Consider the following 15,191-nt stretch of genomic DNA (forward strand, 5'->3'; position numbering starts at 1 on the left):
TTTAAATCTTGAACACGCAGCCTGGCCTGGGCACTGACCAGTCTGACCAGATGTCTGGCCTGGTGCCGGAGCTGCAGTGGCGGCCCCTGGCTGTGCTCATCATGGGGTGCTCTGGAAGATTCCAATGAAACGACCTCAGGGGCTGGCATGGGCACGCTGGACCTGTGATCCAGGGGGACAGCAGCAAAGCAAAAACAAGTGATTTTGTTTTTCTTCACATACCCTGCATCTTTTGCCTCTACTTCTTATCATAAACCCTGGTTCTATTTTTGTGTGATTCTTTGACTGATTACTGTCCCCTCTGCCGGGCTGCAAGATCTGTGATGGTACCATGTGTGCTTTAACTTCCATTTCTGCCTCAGGGCCTGGAGCATCATCCATTGTCAACTGATTGCTATTAAAAATCCATCATCTACATGACCCAGAGCAGGGTTGACAGACTTCTTCTGTGAAGGCCCAGATAGTGAGGGTTTTAGGTTTTGCAGGCCATAGGGCTCTGGTGGCGCTTCTTGCCTCTGCTGTTGAAGCGTAATAATACCACAGAGAACACAAGTGAATGGGCATGGCTGTGTTTGGCTATGGACTGAATACTTGTGCCCATACTTCCCATCCCCAGCCGCCCCTCCTGATTCGGATGTTACAGCCCCAGTGTGATGGTATTGGGGGCAGGGTATTCAGGAGGTGATGAGCTTATGCAGGTGGAGCCCCCACGACGAGATTCGTGTCCCTAAAAGAAGAGGAAGAGCTAACCCTTTCCCTCTGTCCACTGCATGAGGACGCAGCATGAAGACAGCTGTCCAGAAACCAGGAAGAGGTCCCCACCAGGCCCCAGCCCCGCGGGCACCCTGATCTCGACCTCCAGCCTCCAGAACTGTGAGAAACAAATTTCTGTTGTTTAAGCCACCCGATCTATATTTTTGTTAGAGCAGCCCGAACAGACTAGAAGACAACTTTTTCAAAACAGGCCAGGTTTGGCCCTCGGGCCTCCTGACCCCTGACATGGAAGGTCTTGTCATTAGTCTTTTTTTCTCCCCATTTTGAAAAAAATTAAAGTATCATTGATATACAATCTTATGAAGGTTTCACATGGACAACACTGTGGTTTCAGCATTCACCCCTATTATCAAGTCCTCACCCCCCACCCACCCCATTACAGTCACTGTCCATCAGCATAGGAAGATGCTATAGAGTCATTAATTGTCTTCTCGGTGCTGTACTGCCTTCCCCGTGACCTGCCTATATTGTGATTGTGAATTATAGCGCCCCTTAGTCCCCTTCTCCCTCCCTCCCTCCCCGCCCACCTTCCCCAACCCCTCCCTCTGGTAACTGCTAGTCCCTTCTCAGAGTCTGTGAGTCTGCTGCTATGGCATTAGTCTTTCTAGGAGTGAAATTCTTTTTTGCCTACGTCGTCAGGAAATTATTTCATGTCTCTGCGCATCAGTTTCCTCATCTGAAACATGGAGAGAGAATGCTCTCTCCTAGGTGGTGGTTGTGAGAATCGCAATGCAATGCAATAATCTCTCTCAAGTACTTAAACATGCCTCCTAGGCCCTCATTCAAATCTTCCTCCTGATCATTCTCAGAGCAGAAACTCCAGGAGCTAACCCCATTCTCCAGCAAGCATCTATTGAGCACTTACTGTGTGCTGGGCCCTGGACAAGGAAGAGAGGGGTGGTTTCTCATAGCAGGGTGTATGAGCTCTGTTGGAAGGAGGGGGAAGCCAGGCCAGCTGTGGAGCACTGAGACCTGTCATTTCCCCACTGGTAAACAGGGCTGTGAATGACTCCAGAGACTTCCTAGCTGAAGTCCTCAAAGGCCAGGATGACAACCCCAAACACCTGCAGAAATATTTCCCAATGGTGTTTACTGCTTTTTAACCCAGAGATTGCAGAATAGCACCACGGGCCAAATCCAACCTGCAGGTGTGTTTTGTTTGGCCTGCTTAGCATTTCAATAAATAAATAAATGAGCCAACATTTAAAATCAGATTTGGGGTAAAACCCAGATTTCTGCCTCTAATTAAAAAATAAAAATCTGAAGATCCGACACTGGAGGTAAAGTCCCACCTGGCAACAGGGTAGAACCAAGCAGGTGGGATCCTTTAACTTAGTTTACTTTGGCTCTCTGTTCTTCGTAAAACCCTTTGTTTAGTGACACGCATTTTTCTTTTCTTTCGGACCTTTATTCATTCCTCCTCCATCTTGAGTTTAAAATAAAGTCACGTATTATTTTAGAAGATGTACACGAATGCTAACGTTCTCTGCAAGACCTTTTTAACTTCTCAGTCAACACAGATGAAAAAAGATGGCGACCTTCCACTGTGTACTCGGCATGCGGCAGAAACTGAATAGTTTTTCAGTGAACAGATGATTAACTATGTGTATTAGTTTCCTACAGCTGCTACAATGAATCACCAGAAACTCAGTGGCTTAAAACAACAAATTAATTTTACTAGAGCTCAGACGTCCAAAATGGGTTTTACTTGCCTAAAATCAAGTTGTTGCCAGAATCACATTTCTTCTGGAAACTTCAGAGGAGAATCTTATTCCCTCGCCTTTTCTAGCCTCTAAAAGCTGCCCACATTTCTTGGCTCATGACCCCTTTCTCCAACTTCAAAGCCAGAGGAGCATCTTCTACTCTCTCTGATTCCGACCCCCCTGCTTCCCTCTTATAAGAACGCTTGCGATTACCCTGGGCCCACCAGCTAATCCAGAATAATCTCCCCACCTCAAGGTCCTTAACTGCAAAATGCCTTTTGTCCTATAAGGTAATTTATTTGATTTCCAGGGATTAGAAGGACATGGACATCTTTGGGAGGATGGGTATTATTCTGCACGCCACCCTATGAACTAAACATTTTTCTACCCTGGCCAGGATTTGGCCTTGGGGTTTCAGGCTATAACTAGTGATTCTGCATTCTTCCAAATATTTATTAGGCACCTGTTCTACACCAGGCCCTTGCTGAATGTTAGGAACACAGTAGTGAACAAAACAGGCTAACACCAGGATGCTCCCTTTGAAGGAGACATAGGCTCAGGTTTGCCCCTCAAGCCTAGCCCACTAACCCTACCTGTGGATACTGGGGTTTACCTGTTGGAGAGACCCCATGTGCACCTGTCCCATTTTCTGCCCTGTGAGTGGAATACTGTAGACCATGCTTTAACACATTCATCCGGGGGCCACTTTCTTCTGACTGCTGTGTTCCAAGGGTGGGTTTTGCAGGCATGTAGAGATGAGAAGTAGTTTCTCTCAGTGCCATTGGTCCTTGCACACGTAGACTAAGAACAGGGACATTGAGGCCACATTGAAGGTGACCAGACAGTCGTGCTGCACCTAAAGGGTCTGCACCACGACAGATCTCAGGGTGGGGAAATCCAGCACAGCCTGGCCCTGGACGTGGCTCACTCCTCCCAGGTACCTGTCTCCGGGTGGGACAAATACTGATTTGTGGCCTCCAAGCAGAGCTCCACTGTTGGCAAGTATAAAGGGTATTGTCTGTTTCTTCCCAGCTGTAGTTCCCCCAGGCCCTGAGTTTGAATCGGGACATTGTCTTCAGATGGAGTCCCCAGGGAGCATTTGACTGCAGCGTGGACACCCGGGTGGGCTGCCATCAACCACATCACATCCCAGGTTGAGACCTGAGTTCTGCCTCCTTGCTGAGGAAGGAGGGGTTTGGGTTTTAATGTTAGTGTGCAGGTGTCATGTATGGGACAGCTGAGGAGGTGGCAGGAGGGCCCTGGGAAGCCGACAGCATGGCCTTATTTTGGCAGTATGCATATGATTAAGCAGGATGAGCTGTTGTAAGAAAAGTTTGCTTTACCATGAAGTTTACTCCCTGGTCATGTCACAGTTCAGGGTGGCTCTTCTCCACACAGTCACTCAGGGAACCAGGCTCCCTACACCTGTGGCTCTGCCCCAGCTGGCTGACTGGGAGAGAGAGAGAGAGAGAATAAAGGAAGAGGTTTCCACAGGCCAGACACAGAGTAGTCCAGGCCACTCCTGCCCAGGTTCCATTGGCCAGAACTCATCATATGATGCCACCCACCTGCAAGGAAGGCTGGGAAATGTAGTTTTAGCTGTGTGTCCAGGAGTTAAAAACTGGTTTGGTGAACATATAGCAGCCACTATAGGTGTATTTGTTCATTCATTTGCTATATATGGATTGTGTCTGCTGTGTACTGGGGATGCACAGGTGACTCTGTATCTGTCCCCATCTCCAAGGAACTTTCAAGTTCAAATCCCATCTCCACTGCTGACTAGCTGCATGACCTTGGGTGTAAGTCACTCTACCCCGCTGAGCAGCAGTTTTTCCAGCTGTGAAATGGGGATAGGAATACCACCCTATGAAAGCCGGGTGGGGATTAAATGTGGTAAATTGCAAAGTCAGTAGATCAGGGCCTGGTTCATGGTTAGGGTCAAAGAGAAGGTAGCCATGGATGTGGGAGGCAGAGAAGCAGAGGGCAGGGTCATGTCTGGGGACCCGCTGAGTAAGATTTAGGAGCAGACACTATTGAGGGAGGACGGCAGTTTCTGCATCTGCTCTTGGGCCTGGGCTTTCAATAAACTTTTGACTGGTCCCTCCTCCGGCGCTCAGCCAGCCACTTTCGGGGGTTCTGCATCTCATTCCTCTGGTCTCTCTAACTCCCCTTCTCCAACTCCCCCTCCCAACAGGTGTCGGTCCAGCTGAACAGGTCTGACTCCCACGTGGTGTTTTTCTTCCAATTCAGACATCCCCACGGACCAACATTTCCTCCCAATTTACAGGCACAGATGATGGTCCCTTTGGGATGACCTCGAATTGCCTGCCAAGTGTTGTCTCGAAGCAGCCAGCTTGCTGGGAGATGGGGCAGAAGGAAGGGAGCAGGCAGGGGGGAGAGATCACCCCACAATGTTAAGCTTAGCCAGAACAGCCCCTCCAGAATGAACAACAGATGGCAAGGAGGTTTCCAAATCCATCATTTGGAAGTGATCATCTGGAGAAGAAGGATTTTTAGCTCCTGGGGGGGTGAAGGGATCACCTTTCACCCTTAAAAATGAGAGAAACAGAATTGTCCTCCAAGCCCCATCCTGTATTTGGGAGATGCCACGTGATCCTTTTTTGACCCAGGGTATTTTGCCTAGTGTGGAGTAGAAACACTGAGGGCTTCACTCGGAAATGAAGGGAGGGGAAGAGCACAGGTGGGGAGCAGGTGGGGAATGCTGTGCTCTGAACCCCGGGGCTGGGTCCTTAGGAAGCCCCCACGCATGTGTTGCTTCACTGAGCGAGTGGAGTGTGCTGTGTACACAGGAATTAGGCAGCGGAACAGGGAGATGGAGTTGTAGATGGGCAGTCCCAGCTGTAATGAGGCCTGGAGTTTGAGAGGAATTTTTCTTTTACATTTATTTTTTTTATTTTGGTATGGTTAATATACAATCACTTGAAGAACACTATGGTTACTAGACTCCCCCCATTATCAAGTCCCCCCCACATACTGCATTACAGTCACTGTCCATCAGTGGAGTAAGATGCTATAGAGTCACTACTTGTCTTCTCTGTATATACTGCTTTTCCCATGTCCCCCCTGCCCCCGCTACATTATGTGTGCTAATCATAATGCCCCCTTTTCCCCCTTATCCCTCCCTTCTGACCCATCCTCCCCAGTCCCTTTCCCTTTGGTAACTGTTAGTCCATTCTTGGGTTCTGTGAGTCTGCTGCTGTTTTGTACTTTCAGTTTTTGCTTTGTTCTTATGCTCCACAGATGAGTGAAATCATTTGATACTTGTCTTTCTCTGCCTGGCTTATTTCACTGAGCATAATACCCTCTAGCCCCATCCATGTTGTTGCAAATGGTAGGATTTGTTTTCTTCTTATGGCTGAACAGTATTCCATTGTGTATATGTACCACATCTTTATCCACTCATCTACTGATGGACACTTAAGTTGCTTCCAATTCTTGGCTATTGTAAATAGTGCTGCGATAAATGTAGGGGTGCTTATGTCTTTTTCAAACTGGGCTGCTGCATTCTTAGGTTAGATTCCTAGGAGTGGAATTCCTGGGCCAAATGGTATTTCTATGTTGAGCTTTTTGAGGAACCTCCACAATGCTTTCCACAATGGTTGAACTAGTTTACATTCCCACCAGCAGTGTAGGAGGGTTCCCCTTTCTCCACATCCTTGCCAACATTTGTTGTTGTTTGTCTTTTGGATGTTGGTCGAGAGCAATTTTTAATGCCTGCTGTGTGCTCAGCCCTGTGCTGGTGGGTTTTGGAAACTCAGAAGGAACCCGAAAAGGGCTTGGAATTAGGGAAACTGATGACTCAAATGCGCGCTTTTTCCTGTACTGACATCTCTGCAATCAGGGTATGTGTTCAAACCCCCACAGGTTCGTTGTCACACATACTCACTGTTTTCGCTTTACGGCGGTCCATAAAATCGTGGCACATCGGAGGGCTCCTGGCATCGTGGGTTGAAGAACATGGTGTCACTGTAATCATTTCTAATGGGAGCTGACATCTTTGGGTGTTTATCCTGTGCTGGTCTCTGTTCTCTACCCTTTACATGGATCATCTCATGGGACCTTGTGACATTGCTGTCATAGCATTTTGTGGCTGAGAATCTGAGAGAGGTGATGTGATTTGCACAAGATGGAGGATCTTGGATGGAACGGGAGTGGTCCGGCCCGAGCTCATTTGGGGAAGTGGGGTGGACTTGCTGGAAGCTTGGAGTCTGGGTCACCTAATGGGTTCAGACTGTATGAGCACCTTTGAAAGCAGCAGACGCCGTTGTTCACACCATCTCTGTGGTTGGACGGGCCTGGGGAAACGCACAGGAGCTTGGCCTTCTCGACCTGGCCTCCTCTGAAACTCTCCCAGGGTATCTCTAATTTTCATTATCACCCTTCCAAGGAGACTTTTTAGACACTTTTTCCCCCTAGTTGTTCCCTCTGAAATTTTAATTCCATAGATGTTCTGGATTTGTTTATGTGCTGTGTGCCTCATAAGAAGGCTTTTAAAACCCGCCCTCAAGAACCAGTGTTTGCGTGTGGAGCTGACACTGTCCCCGCTGAGAGCGGGTGCTCCACGGGACCCCTCCCCGAGGCCAGTCAGAGAGAACGTGGTGAAGCCTAGTTCTTAGCCTGAGCCACACAGAGGAATCACCTGGGAGGCTGTAGGTCACACCCAGGCCCCAGCCTAGAGATGCTGAGTTGATTGGTCAGCATCCTTTGTTTAAAAATAAATACATTTCATTTTTTAGAGCAATTTTAGGTTTACAGAAAAATAGGGCAGAGTACAGAGTTCCCGTGTAGTCTTTCCCCACCACACCCAGCTTTTCTTACCACCATCTGCATTCATGTGGCCCGTTGTTAATACATTATTAAGTAAAGCCTGTAGTTTAGGGTTCACTCTTTGTCTTGCACGTTCTATGAGCTTTGCCAAGTCCATAGTACCATGTATCTGCCTTTATGGTATCACACAGAGTAGTTGCACTGCCCTCAAAACCCGCCGTGCCCCACCTGCTCGCCCCCTTCCTCCCCTAACCCCCAGCCACCAAGCCATTTCCCATCGACTTGGTTTTTCCACAAGGTCCTAGAGCTGGAATCATTCAGTGTGTAGCCTTTTCAGATTGGTGCCTTTCACTTAGGAATACGCATTTATAGTTCCTTCATGTCTTTTCAGGGCTTGCTCGCTCATTCCTTTTTATCACCAAATAATATTCCTTTGCATGGATATACCACAGTTTTTCAATTCATCTGTGGAGGGAAGAGGCATACTTCTAAAAGCTTCCCATGTGATTATATGTACAGACCGGGCTAGGCCAGTTTCTCCCCTGTAGATGGGGAAACTGAGGCCCAATTAGGAAAGGGGTTCTGGGTCCAAAGAACTGGTGGAGCCAGCCTCCCTGAACCCCACCCATTCCTCCCCCAAGTGCCCTGGTTAACCCTTTGCTCCAGTCTGATCCCTGGTATGGACCCCTTTTATGCACCAGATACCTCCCCCTTTGACTTCCAGAGCTTCTGGGGTATCTTCTGGGCCCCAGAGGGTATCCTCTTTGAGGCATCCTTTTCTGTAACTGGATTGTCCAGGGGTCCTCTGATTCCCCCAGGAACCCTCTTCAGGCACAGGCATGAGTTTTAGACCCAGGTAGACCTGGGTTGAATATGTGAGCCTCAGTTCCCCCATTTGTAAGACGGAAATCCCCACTTGACATGTGGTGGAAATGACAAGTTGAGACTCCGTTTTCGGGCCAGGCACTGCGGTCACGGATGGCTGTCCCGCATTCTTGCTCCATTTAGTTTCCTGTCCTGAGTGTTCTCTGATGAGCCGGAGTGGCTCAGGAAGGCTTCCTAGAGGAAGGGGCCCTCCTGCATACCCGTCTTCCTCAGACCCTTCTGCCCTCCCTCCATGGCTGAGCCCTCTCCTGCCTTCCTGCAGGTGCAGGCGGCTGCCAGGCGCTCCAAAGAGCACAGCCTCAACGGTTCCCTGTCTGTGCGCATGTCCAGCCGGGAGCTGGTTCTGCCGGAGGCCGCCACCAGCCAGGACGCCCGGAGAAGCAGCCAGAGCTGGGTGTGAACATTCTTCTCTGCCAGGCGGCCCTCAGAGCACCCAGCACTGTTCAGCTGCAGTTGTCCGGCAAGAGCACCCAGCCAGGTGACTGTCCCCAGGTGGTCTGCAAGGGGGGAGGGAGCCCCCGAGGGCAAAGGGCTGGCATCCTGGGAGATGGGAAGGCATCGCTCAGAGTCCCCCTCTCTGTCCCTCTGGGACCAGGTCCACGTTACCCCTGCTGGTGCCATTTTTGGTTTTAAGGCATTGCAGCAATGGAAGGAGGAGACACTCAGTTTTCTATCTTCTTTTTTATCTTTTTTAGTTAAAACTACATTCACTGTAGATGACCTGAAAGATTATAATGTATAGAGAATAAAACAAAAATCCCTGGAGAGAGTCATGGGGAATATGTTGGTGTATTTCCCTCCCGTCTTTTCTCTTGAACCGCATCCTCATGTATTGATAAATCCACTATGACACGGCTGTCAGCTCCTGGGACAGGGACCAGCTGCTTCAAACCCAGCGCTGCCTTCGCTGCCTCTGGGGCCTCGGGCAAGCCGCTGTGTCCTCTGTGCCTGAGTTCCTCGACCTCCCTCTCAGGACTGTCCTAGGACTAACTGAGCCGCGCACGTGAGTTCCCGAGCAGCACCTGGCCAGCGAGAGTGTCCATTACCCGGCTGCTCCTAATGCTGCTACCCTGAGCATGGCACGTTCTGGCACACGCTGGGCTTCCCTTATGGTAGTTCCCCTTCTCCCCTGCAGTCTCAGGTTTGACAGCTTTTTTGAATTTGCGGAGACCCAAGGCTTTGGACATGGTCCTAGTTAACCCTGTTCCCAGAATTACCACCTATGGCTGGCTAGCCATCCGTCTATTCATCCATCTGTCCAACTGCCCATCCTTATCCCCAAGTCTTTTGAGACCGGTTATAAAAATGTATATTGTTCTCATTCAGGAATTGGCAAACTTTCAGTAAAAGGCCAGATGGTAAATATTTTTGGCCATATGGTCTCTGCTGCAATTACTGTGCTGTTGTGGCTCAAAAGCATCATTAAAAACATGTAAATGAGTGGGCATGGCTGCATGCCAATAAAACTTTATTTACTAAACAAATGGCAGACTGGTTTTGGCCCATGCAGGCCTATAGTTTGCCACCTCTTGTTCTAGATTTTTTAAAAAATACGTGAGGAAATTAGGACAAAGGGAAAAGAAAAATGGGGAAAATGGGAAAGTGCTCCAAGTGGCATCAGTAAGCAAAATGCATGCTGTGAGGTCCTGTACCTTTTCTAGATTTGGGCTGATTTTTGACTCTGAGCTTCCTAGGAGCCAATGCAAAAAAGATAAAACCACTGGTGGCATTATTTGCAAAGGCTATAAGGAAAATAGACAGCTGTGTGAATTACACCAAGGAAAGCATGGCTGATCTTGTTTCCCATGCCAATACTCAAGGGAAATAGCTTCCAAGGTGTCCTGTAAAGGGAATACCATGTAGATGGTAAGGACCGTGTCCCCGGCCCCAATTCTCCCAGGAAGTTTAACAGCAGGCTTCTTGGGGCTGTTTCTTTTCTCAGCCCTCACCATAGTAACATGCGTTGATAACTCATTAGCAATATCAGGTCAATATCAAAAGTTCCATCTTATCCCCCACATTACAGAAGAAGAAACAGAGGGCCAGAGAGGTTATGTCCTTGTCTAAGACAATACAGTCACAGTCCTGGGATTCAAACCCAGGTTTGGTTGACCCCAAACCCGTGTTCTTAACCCCCTATTACACTGCAGTCCTGTGACGGGTTTGGACTGTGGGTTCACGCACCCACGCCTTATGGACTGGCCTGCTTAAACGAAGGGGAAAAATACTATTTGCCTGCAAGAATGGATGCTGCCCTTTAACCTGCCACCCATCACCTTCCTTCCTAGGATTTGCCTGTTTTCCAGAGCACTACTGGGCCAGAACACAGCAGAGCTTTATCTCAAGGCATCTGAGTTGCAGAGGGGAGGCTGCGTCCTGACCCTGCAGAGCCAAGCCCGGCACACGGTGGTTGGCTGGGCAGCTGTGCCCTGCCTCTTGACCCTCAAGTGCATGCTGAAGTGGACGGAGACACTCAGAGAGGGTGAGGTCCTGTGGAATGCCATGGGGCAGGTGCATGGAGGCCTTGGGCAAGCACTTTCTGTGGAGCCACAGGGCAGATGAAATCCTACACATTTTCAAGTCTGTTGATGCTCCATTCCAGCATCACACACACTGGTGATACACTTTTGTCTGACAAAGTGAATTTTCTGCTAAGTAGTAAACAGGCTTCCTTATGCAGGACTTGTCAGAGCCTTCAACGTAACTAATGGGCATTGGAAGTATCCAGGAGGGAGAGTGGGGTGCAGTGTTCCCAAGCATATTTTTTCTAATACTTTTTATTTTGATATAATTTCAGACTTACAGGAAAGTGGCAAGAATAGTAAATAGGATCCCCTTTACCCAACTTCCCCAATTATTGACTTTCTGCCGTAAATGCTTTATAATCCTTATTCTGTCTCTCTCTACATATACATATACATGTATAAAACATTTTTATTTGTATGTAAAAATATATTTTATTCCTGAACTGTGTTTTACTGTTGCAAACATGATAGTTCTTCACCCCTAAATAGTTCAGTGTTTATTTCCTAAAAATAAAGATATTCTCCCACATTCCACAAGTTACCAAAATCAGAAAATTCACATAGATACAGTGCTGTTATCTCGTCTGTAGACCTTACTCAAATTCCAATGGTTGTCCCAATAACATCCTTTATAGTAAAATAAAATCCTGGATCATTCATTACATTTAGTTTTATTGTTTCTTCAGTTTCTCAGTATTTCTTTCCTTTTCATGATATTTGCGTGTTTGAAGGCTACAGGCCAGTCATTTTGTGGAATATCCCTCACTTTGGGTTTGTGTGATGCTTCCTGACCACTTTAAAGAAAGCGTTTATAGCAAAATACCATGGAAGTGAGACACTGTCACATCCGCAGGCACTTGATGTCACTTTGTCCCAGTATTGGTGACATTAGCTTTGATCACTTGATGAAAGTAGCATCTGCCAGCTTTCTCCATTAAGTTTTTATTTTTTCCGTTGTGTGTTGACTCCATTAGACAGGTTAAGAAGTTTCTCCTCCTCTCCTCTTCTCTCTGAGACAGTTTGTGTAAGACTGGTGTTAATATTCCCTTCAATATCTCATAGGTTCTACCAGTGAAGCCATCTGGAGTTTGATTTGTGGAAATAATGTTTTGGAAAATGAATAGATCATAAAGCTATTCAGATCTTCTATTTCATCATGAGTCAGTCTGGCTAAGTTATATTTTTTAAGGAATTTGTCCATTTCAACTACGTTGTCCTATTTATTGGCATTAAGTTGTTCATTACATCTATTATTAGCCTTTTCACGTAGGCAGGATCTGTAGTCATATTCCTGCTGTCATCCGTGACGGCTGTAACTTGTGTTTCTTCTCTTCCTCTCTCTTTATTCCTTATTAGTCTAACTAGGATTTCATCAATTTTGTTGATTCTTTCAAAGAACCTGCCTTTGGGTTTGTTGATTTTCTCTCTTGCTGTCTCTTTCCAATTTCATTGATTTCAGCCCTTACCTGTATTATTTCCTTTCTTAGGCTTAATTTGGGTTTACTTTGCTCTTCTTCTAGTTTATTAAGGTGGACCTTCAAACCATTGATTTTCAGACCTTTTGTCTCTTCTAATATAAGTGTATAAAGCTATACATTCTCCTCTTAGTATTCCTTTAGCTGCATCTCACAAATTTTGATGGCGTGTATTTTTGCTATCATTTTATTTAGAAATACTTTTAGATTTCTCTTGTGATTTTTTTTGATGCATGGAAATATGTTGCTTAATTTCCAAGTATTTGATACTTTTCTAGATAGCTTTTTGATACTCAGCTTAATTTCATTGTGGTCGGAAGATCTGTTCTGTAGGATTAGTCATTTAAGATTTATTGTGACTTTTTTTGGGGGGGAGGCGGTATATAATCTGTCCTGTGAACATTCATAAGAAGAATTTGTATTCAGCTTTTGTTGGGTGTAATATTCTGTAAGTGCCAAATTAGGTAAAAGTTCTTGGTTGTATTGTTCTGATATATAACCTCACTGATATTTTTGTCTTATTATATGTTAATGAGGGAAGAATATTAAACTCTCCAACTGTGTTGGTGAATATCTCTCTCTATTTCTCTTTTGGGATCTGTCGATTTTGTTTCATGCAGGTTGACCTACTGATATTAGGTGTATAAGCATTTATGATTGTTATGCTTTCTTGGTGAATAAACCCATTTATCATTCTGAAATGTACTACTTATTTCTCATAAGACTCCTTGTCTTAAAGTCTAGTCTTTACTACAATTGTTACTACTCTTGCTTTTTTATTAGCACTTGAATTATATCTATTTTCCCATCCTTTTCCTTTAGGCATATCTATTTCCTTATAAAGTACATTTCTTGTAGACCACATATAGTTGGATTTTATTTTTATATCCAGTCTGACAATCTCTGTCTTTTTATTATAGAATTTAGTTGATTGGTATTTAATATAATTACTGGTATGATTGGATTTATGTCTACGATTCAGTTTGGGTTTTTTTAGTTTCTTGTTTGGTTTGTTTTTGTCATTCTAATTGATTTGTAGTTATATCTCATTGGTTTTCCTAATGACTAATTTTGCTGAACATCTTGTCATAGGTTTATTTGCCACTTGGAAATCTTTCGTGAAGGGTCTCTTCAAACCTTTCGCCCATCTTAAAAATTGAGTTATTAGTTTTTTATTATTGAGTTTGAAGATTGTTTATAGAAGTCCTTTATTAGATATGTGCTTTGAAAATATCATCTCCCAATCTATGGTCTGTTTGTTAATTTTTTAAAATTGTGTCTTTTGAAGAGCAGAGGTTTTTAATTTTGATACAGTCCAATTTATCACTTTTTTTCTTTTATGGATTATGTTTTTGGTGTGGTATAAGAAATCTTCACCTAACCTGAGGCTACAAAATTTTTCTCTTCTTTTTTTTCCTGAAATTTTTATGGTTTTATGTTTTAGATTTAGGTCTGTGGTTAATTTTGAATTGATCTGTGTATATGATTAGGTAAAGGCCAAAGTAGTTTTTTTATATGTGGATTTCCAATCATTTCAACATATTTATATTCCAGTTATTTCAACACATTATTTTCCACTGAATTACCTTTGTACCTTTGTTGAAAATCAATTGACCCTGTGTGTTGTGGGTCTATTCCTGGGCTCTATTCTCTTCCATTGACATCATTTCATGTTATCTTCACAATAATCTAATGAAGTTTTACTCTGGCTACCCATGTTTTCCAGATGAGGAAACTGGCTAACATCTTGTAGGACATGGTAACGGAGAGCCCCTAAAAAGATGGTTCTGCAAGGAAGTTGTGTCTCTGTGGAAAGTGCTCTCTACTCTGTGATAGAGTTTAACATGAGCTCTGTCTAGAAGCACAGAACAGGGTGTCTAACTCAGCCTGGGGGGATGCAGAGGGGCCAAGAAAGGCTTCCTGGAGGTGGTGACTCCTAAGTCAAACAGGGAATGACAGGAGAGAGGTATAAGGGCACTTGGACCATGTTAAGGCCCTAAGAGAAGTCAGTGGGGTCGGGAGACCTAAATGGTTCTGACAAGAACAAGAATCTCCCTGATGCATGAGTTATGTAGACGCATGGGACTGGCCTCACGGTGTGCGATCTTCATTCTGGTTGGAAGAGACCTCTGAGCAACTTTTCTATCCCGAGGATTCCAGGTTGGATCTCTCAAATCCTCCCAGGTCTCAGTTTTCCTGTCTGTAAAGTGGGGCCATTCCATTAGCTGTGGTCTGTGAGTCTCTTGGGCAAGAATTGAGCTCTGGTATCACAGACCTGCCTTATCAGCCTTGCTGCTTTTTGGGCACTGCCCTTTTGCTTGTGAATTAGCTCACTTGATCCTCAGAGCATTCTGGGAGGGAGCTGATTTAATTGGTCTGTTTCCCAGACATGCCCCTCTAATGTGCGTTAGAATTATGACATCCTGGATCCCGGAACTTCCCACCCCAGGATTCTTTCCCTCCTGCCCAAAGCAGCCAGTCCTCTGAGATGACCCTTTGCTCTTTATAGTTTCTTTCCCTTCCTCTGCAGGTACCATCAGGATCACTGCCAACTCAGCTGTGCTGGGCTTCCTCCTGCAGGATAAGCATGAGAAGGCAGGGAACGGCACCAGTGCACGCAGCGTGACCTGCATCCTCAGCCAGAACAGCAGCCAGGCCTTGCCAGGAGAGCTCAAGCTGAGAGGGCAGCTGCGGGCCCAGACAGGGAGCCTCGGGAGCCAGGCCAGCGTCCATGCCAATGTGGCCAGCCTGGCTCTGGGTGGGGTCTGCACCTGGGGCCCCGGGCACGGCCAGCTCTCAGGCAGCCTGAGTCACAACATCAGCACCTTGACTGCAGCAGGTATGGGTGCACAGTGCCAATTGCCTTCCTTTCCCACAGACTCCCAGGTCCTGAAGCCAAGGGGCTGGGGAGGTAAAAAAGCCCCAGTCCCCAAACCTACCTTCCAGCTCTATGTCCTCCCCCTACCAGCTTCTCCTAGCGCCTCCACCTTCCGTAGGCTGTTATTTAGCCAGAACATACAGTATAGGGACAACAGCTGTTA

At 46.1% G+C, this 15,191-nt stretch overlaps 1 protein-coding gene across 1 annotated transcript in view; it reads left to right on the top strand.

Moving 5' to 3' along the window:
* The window catches only part of LOC118929734 (uncharacterized), a 289,885-nt gene that overhangs the window by 57,561 nt on the left and 217,133 nt on the right, over positions 1-15,191 (top strand). Inside the window, 10 exon segments of the mRNA XM_057488022.1 lie at positions 119-164; positions 3,223-3,317; positions 3,320-3,414; positions 3,510-3,599; positions 3,601-3,630; positions 4,672-4,764; positions 8,413-8,542; positions 8,545-8,628; positions 10,435-10,632; positions 14,681-14,989. Of these exon segments, the coding sequence (XP_057344005.1) occupies positions 119-164; positions 3,223-3,317; positions 3,320-3,414; positions 3,510-3,599; positions 3,601-3,630; positions 4,672-4,764; positions 8,413-8,542; positions 8,545-8,628; positions 10,435-10,632; positions 14,681-14,989 (1,170 nt within the window).

Source organism: Manis pentadactyla, chromosome 10 (assembly GCF_030020395.1).
Source record: "Manis pentadactyla isolate mManPen7 chromosome 10, mManPen7.hap1, whole genome shotgun sequence".
Taxonomy (NCBI): Eukaryota; Metazoa; Chordata; class Mammalia; order Pholidota; family Manidae; genus Manis; species Manis pentadactyla.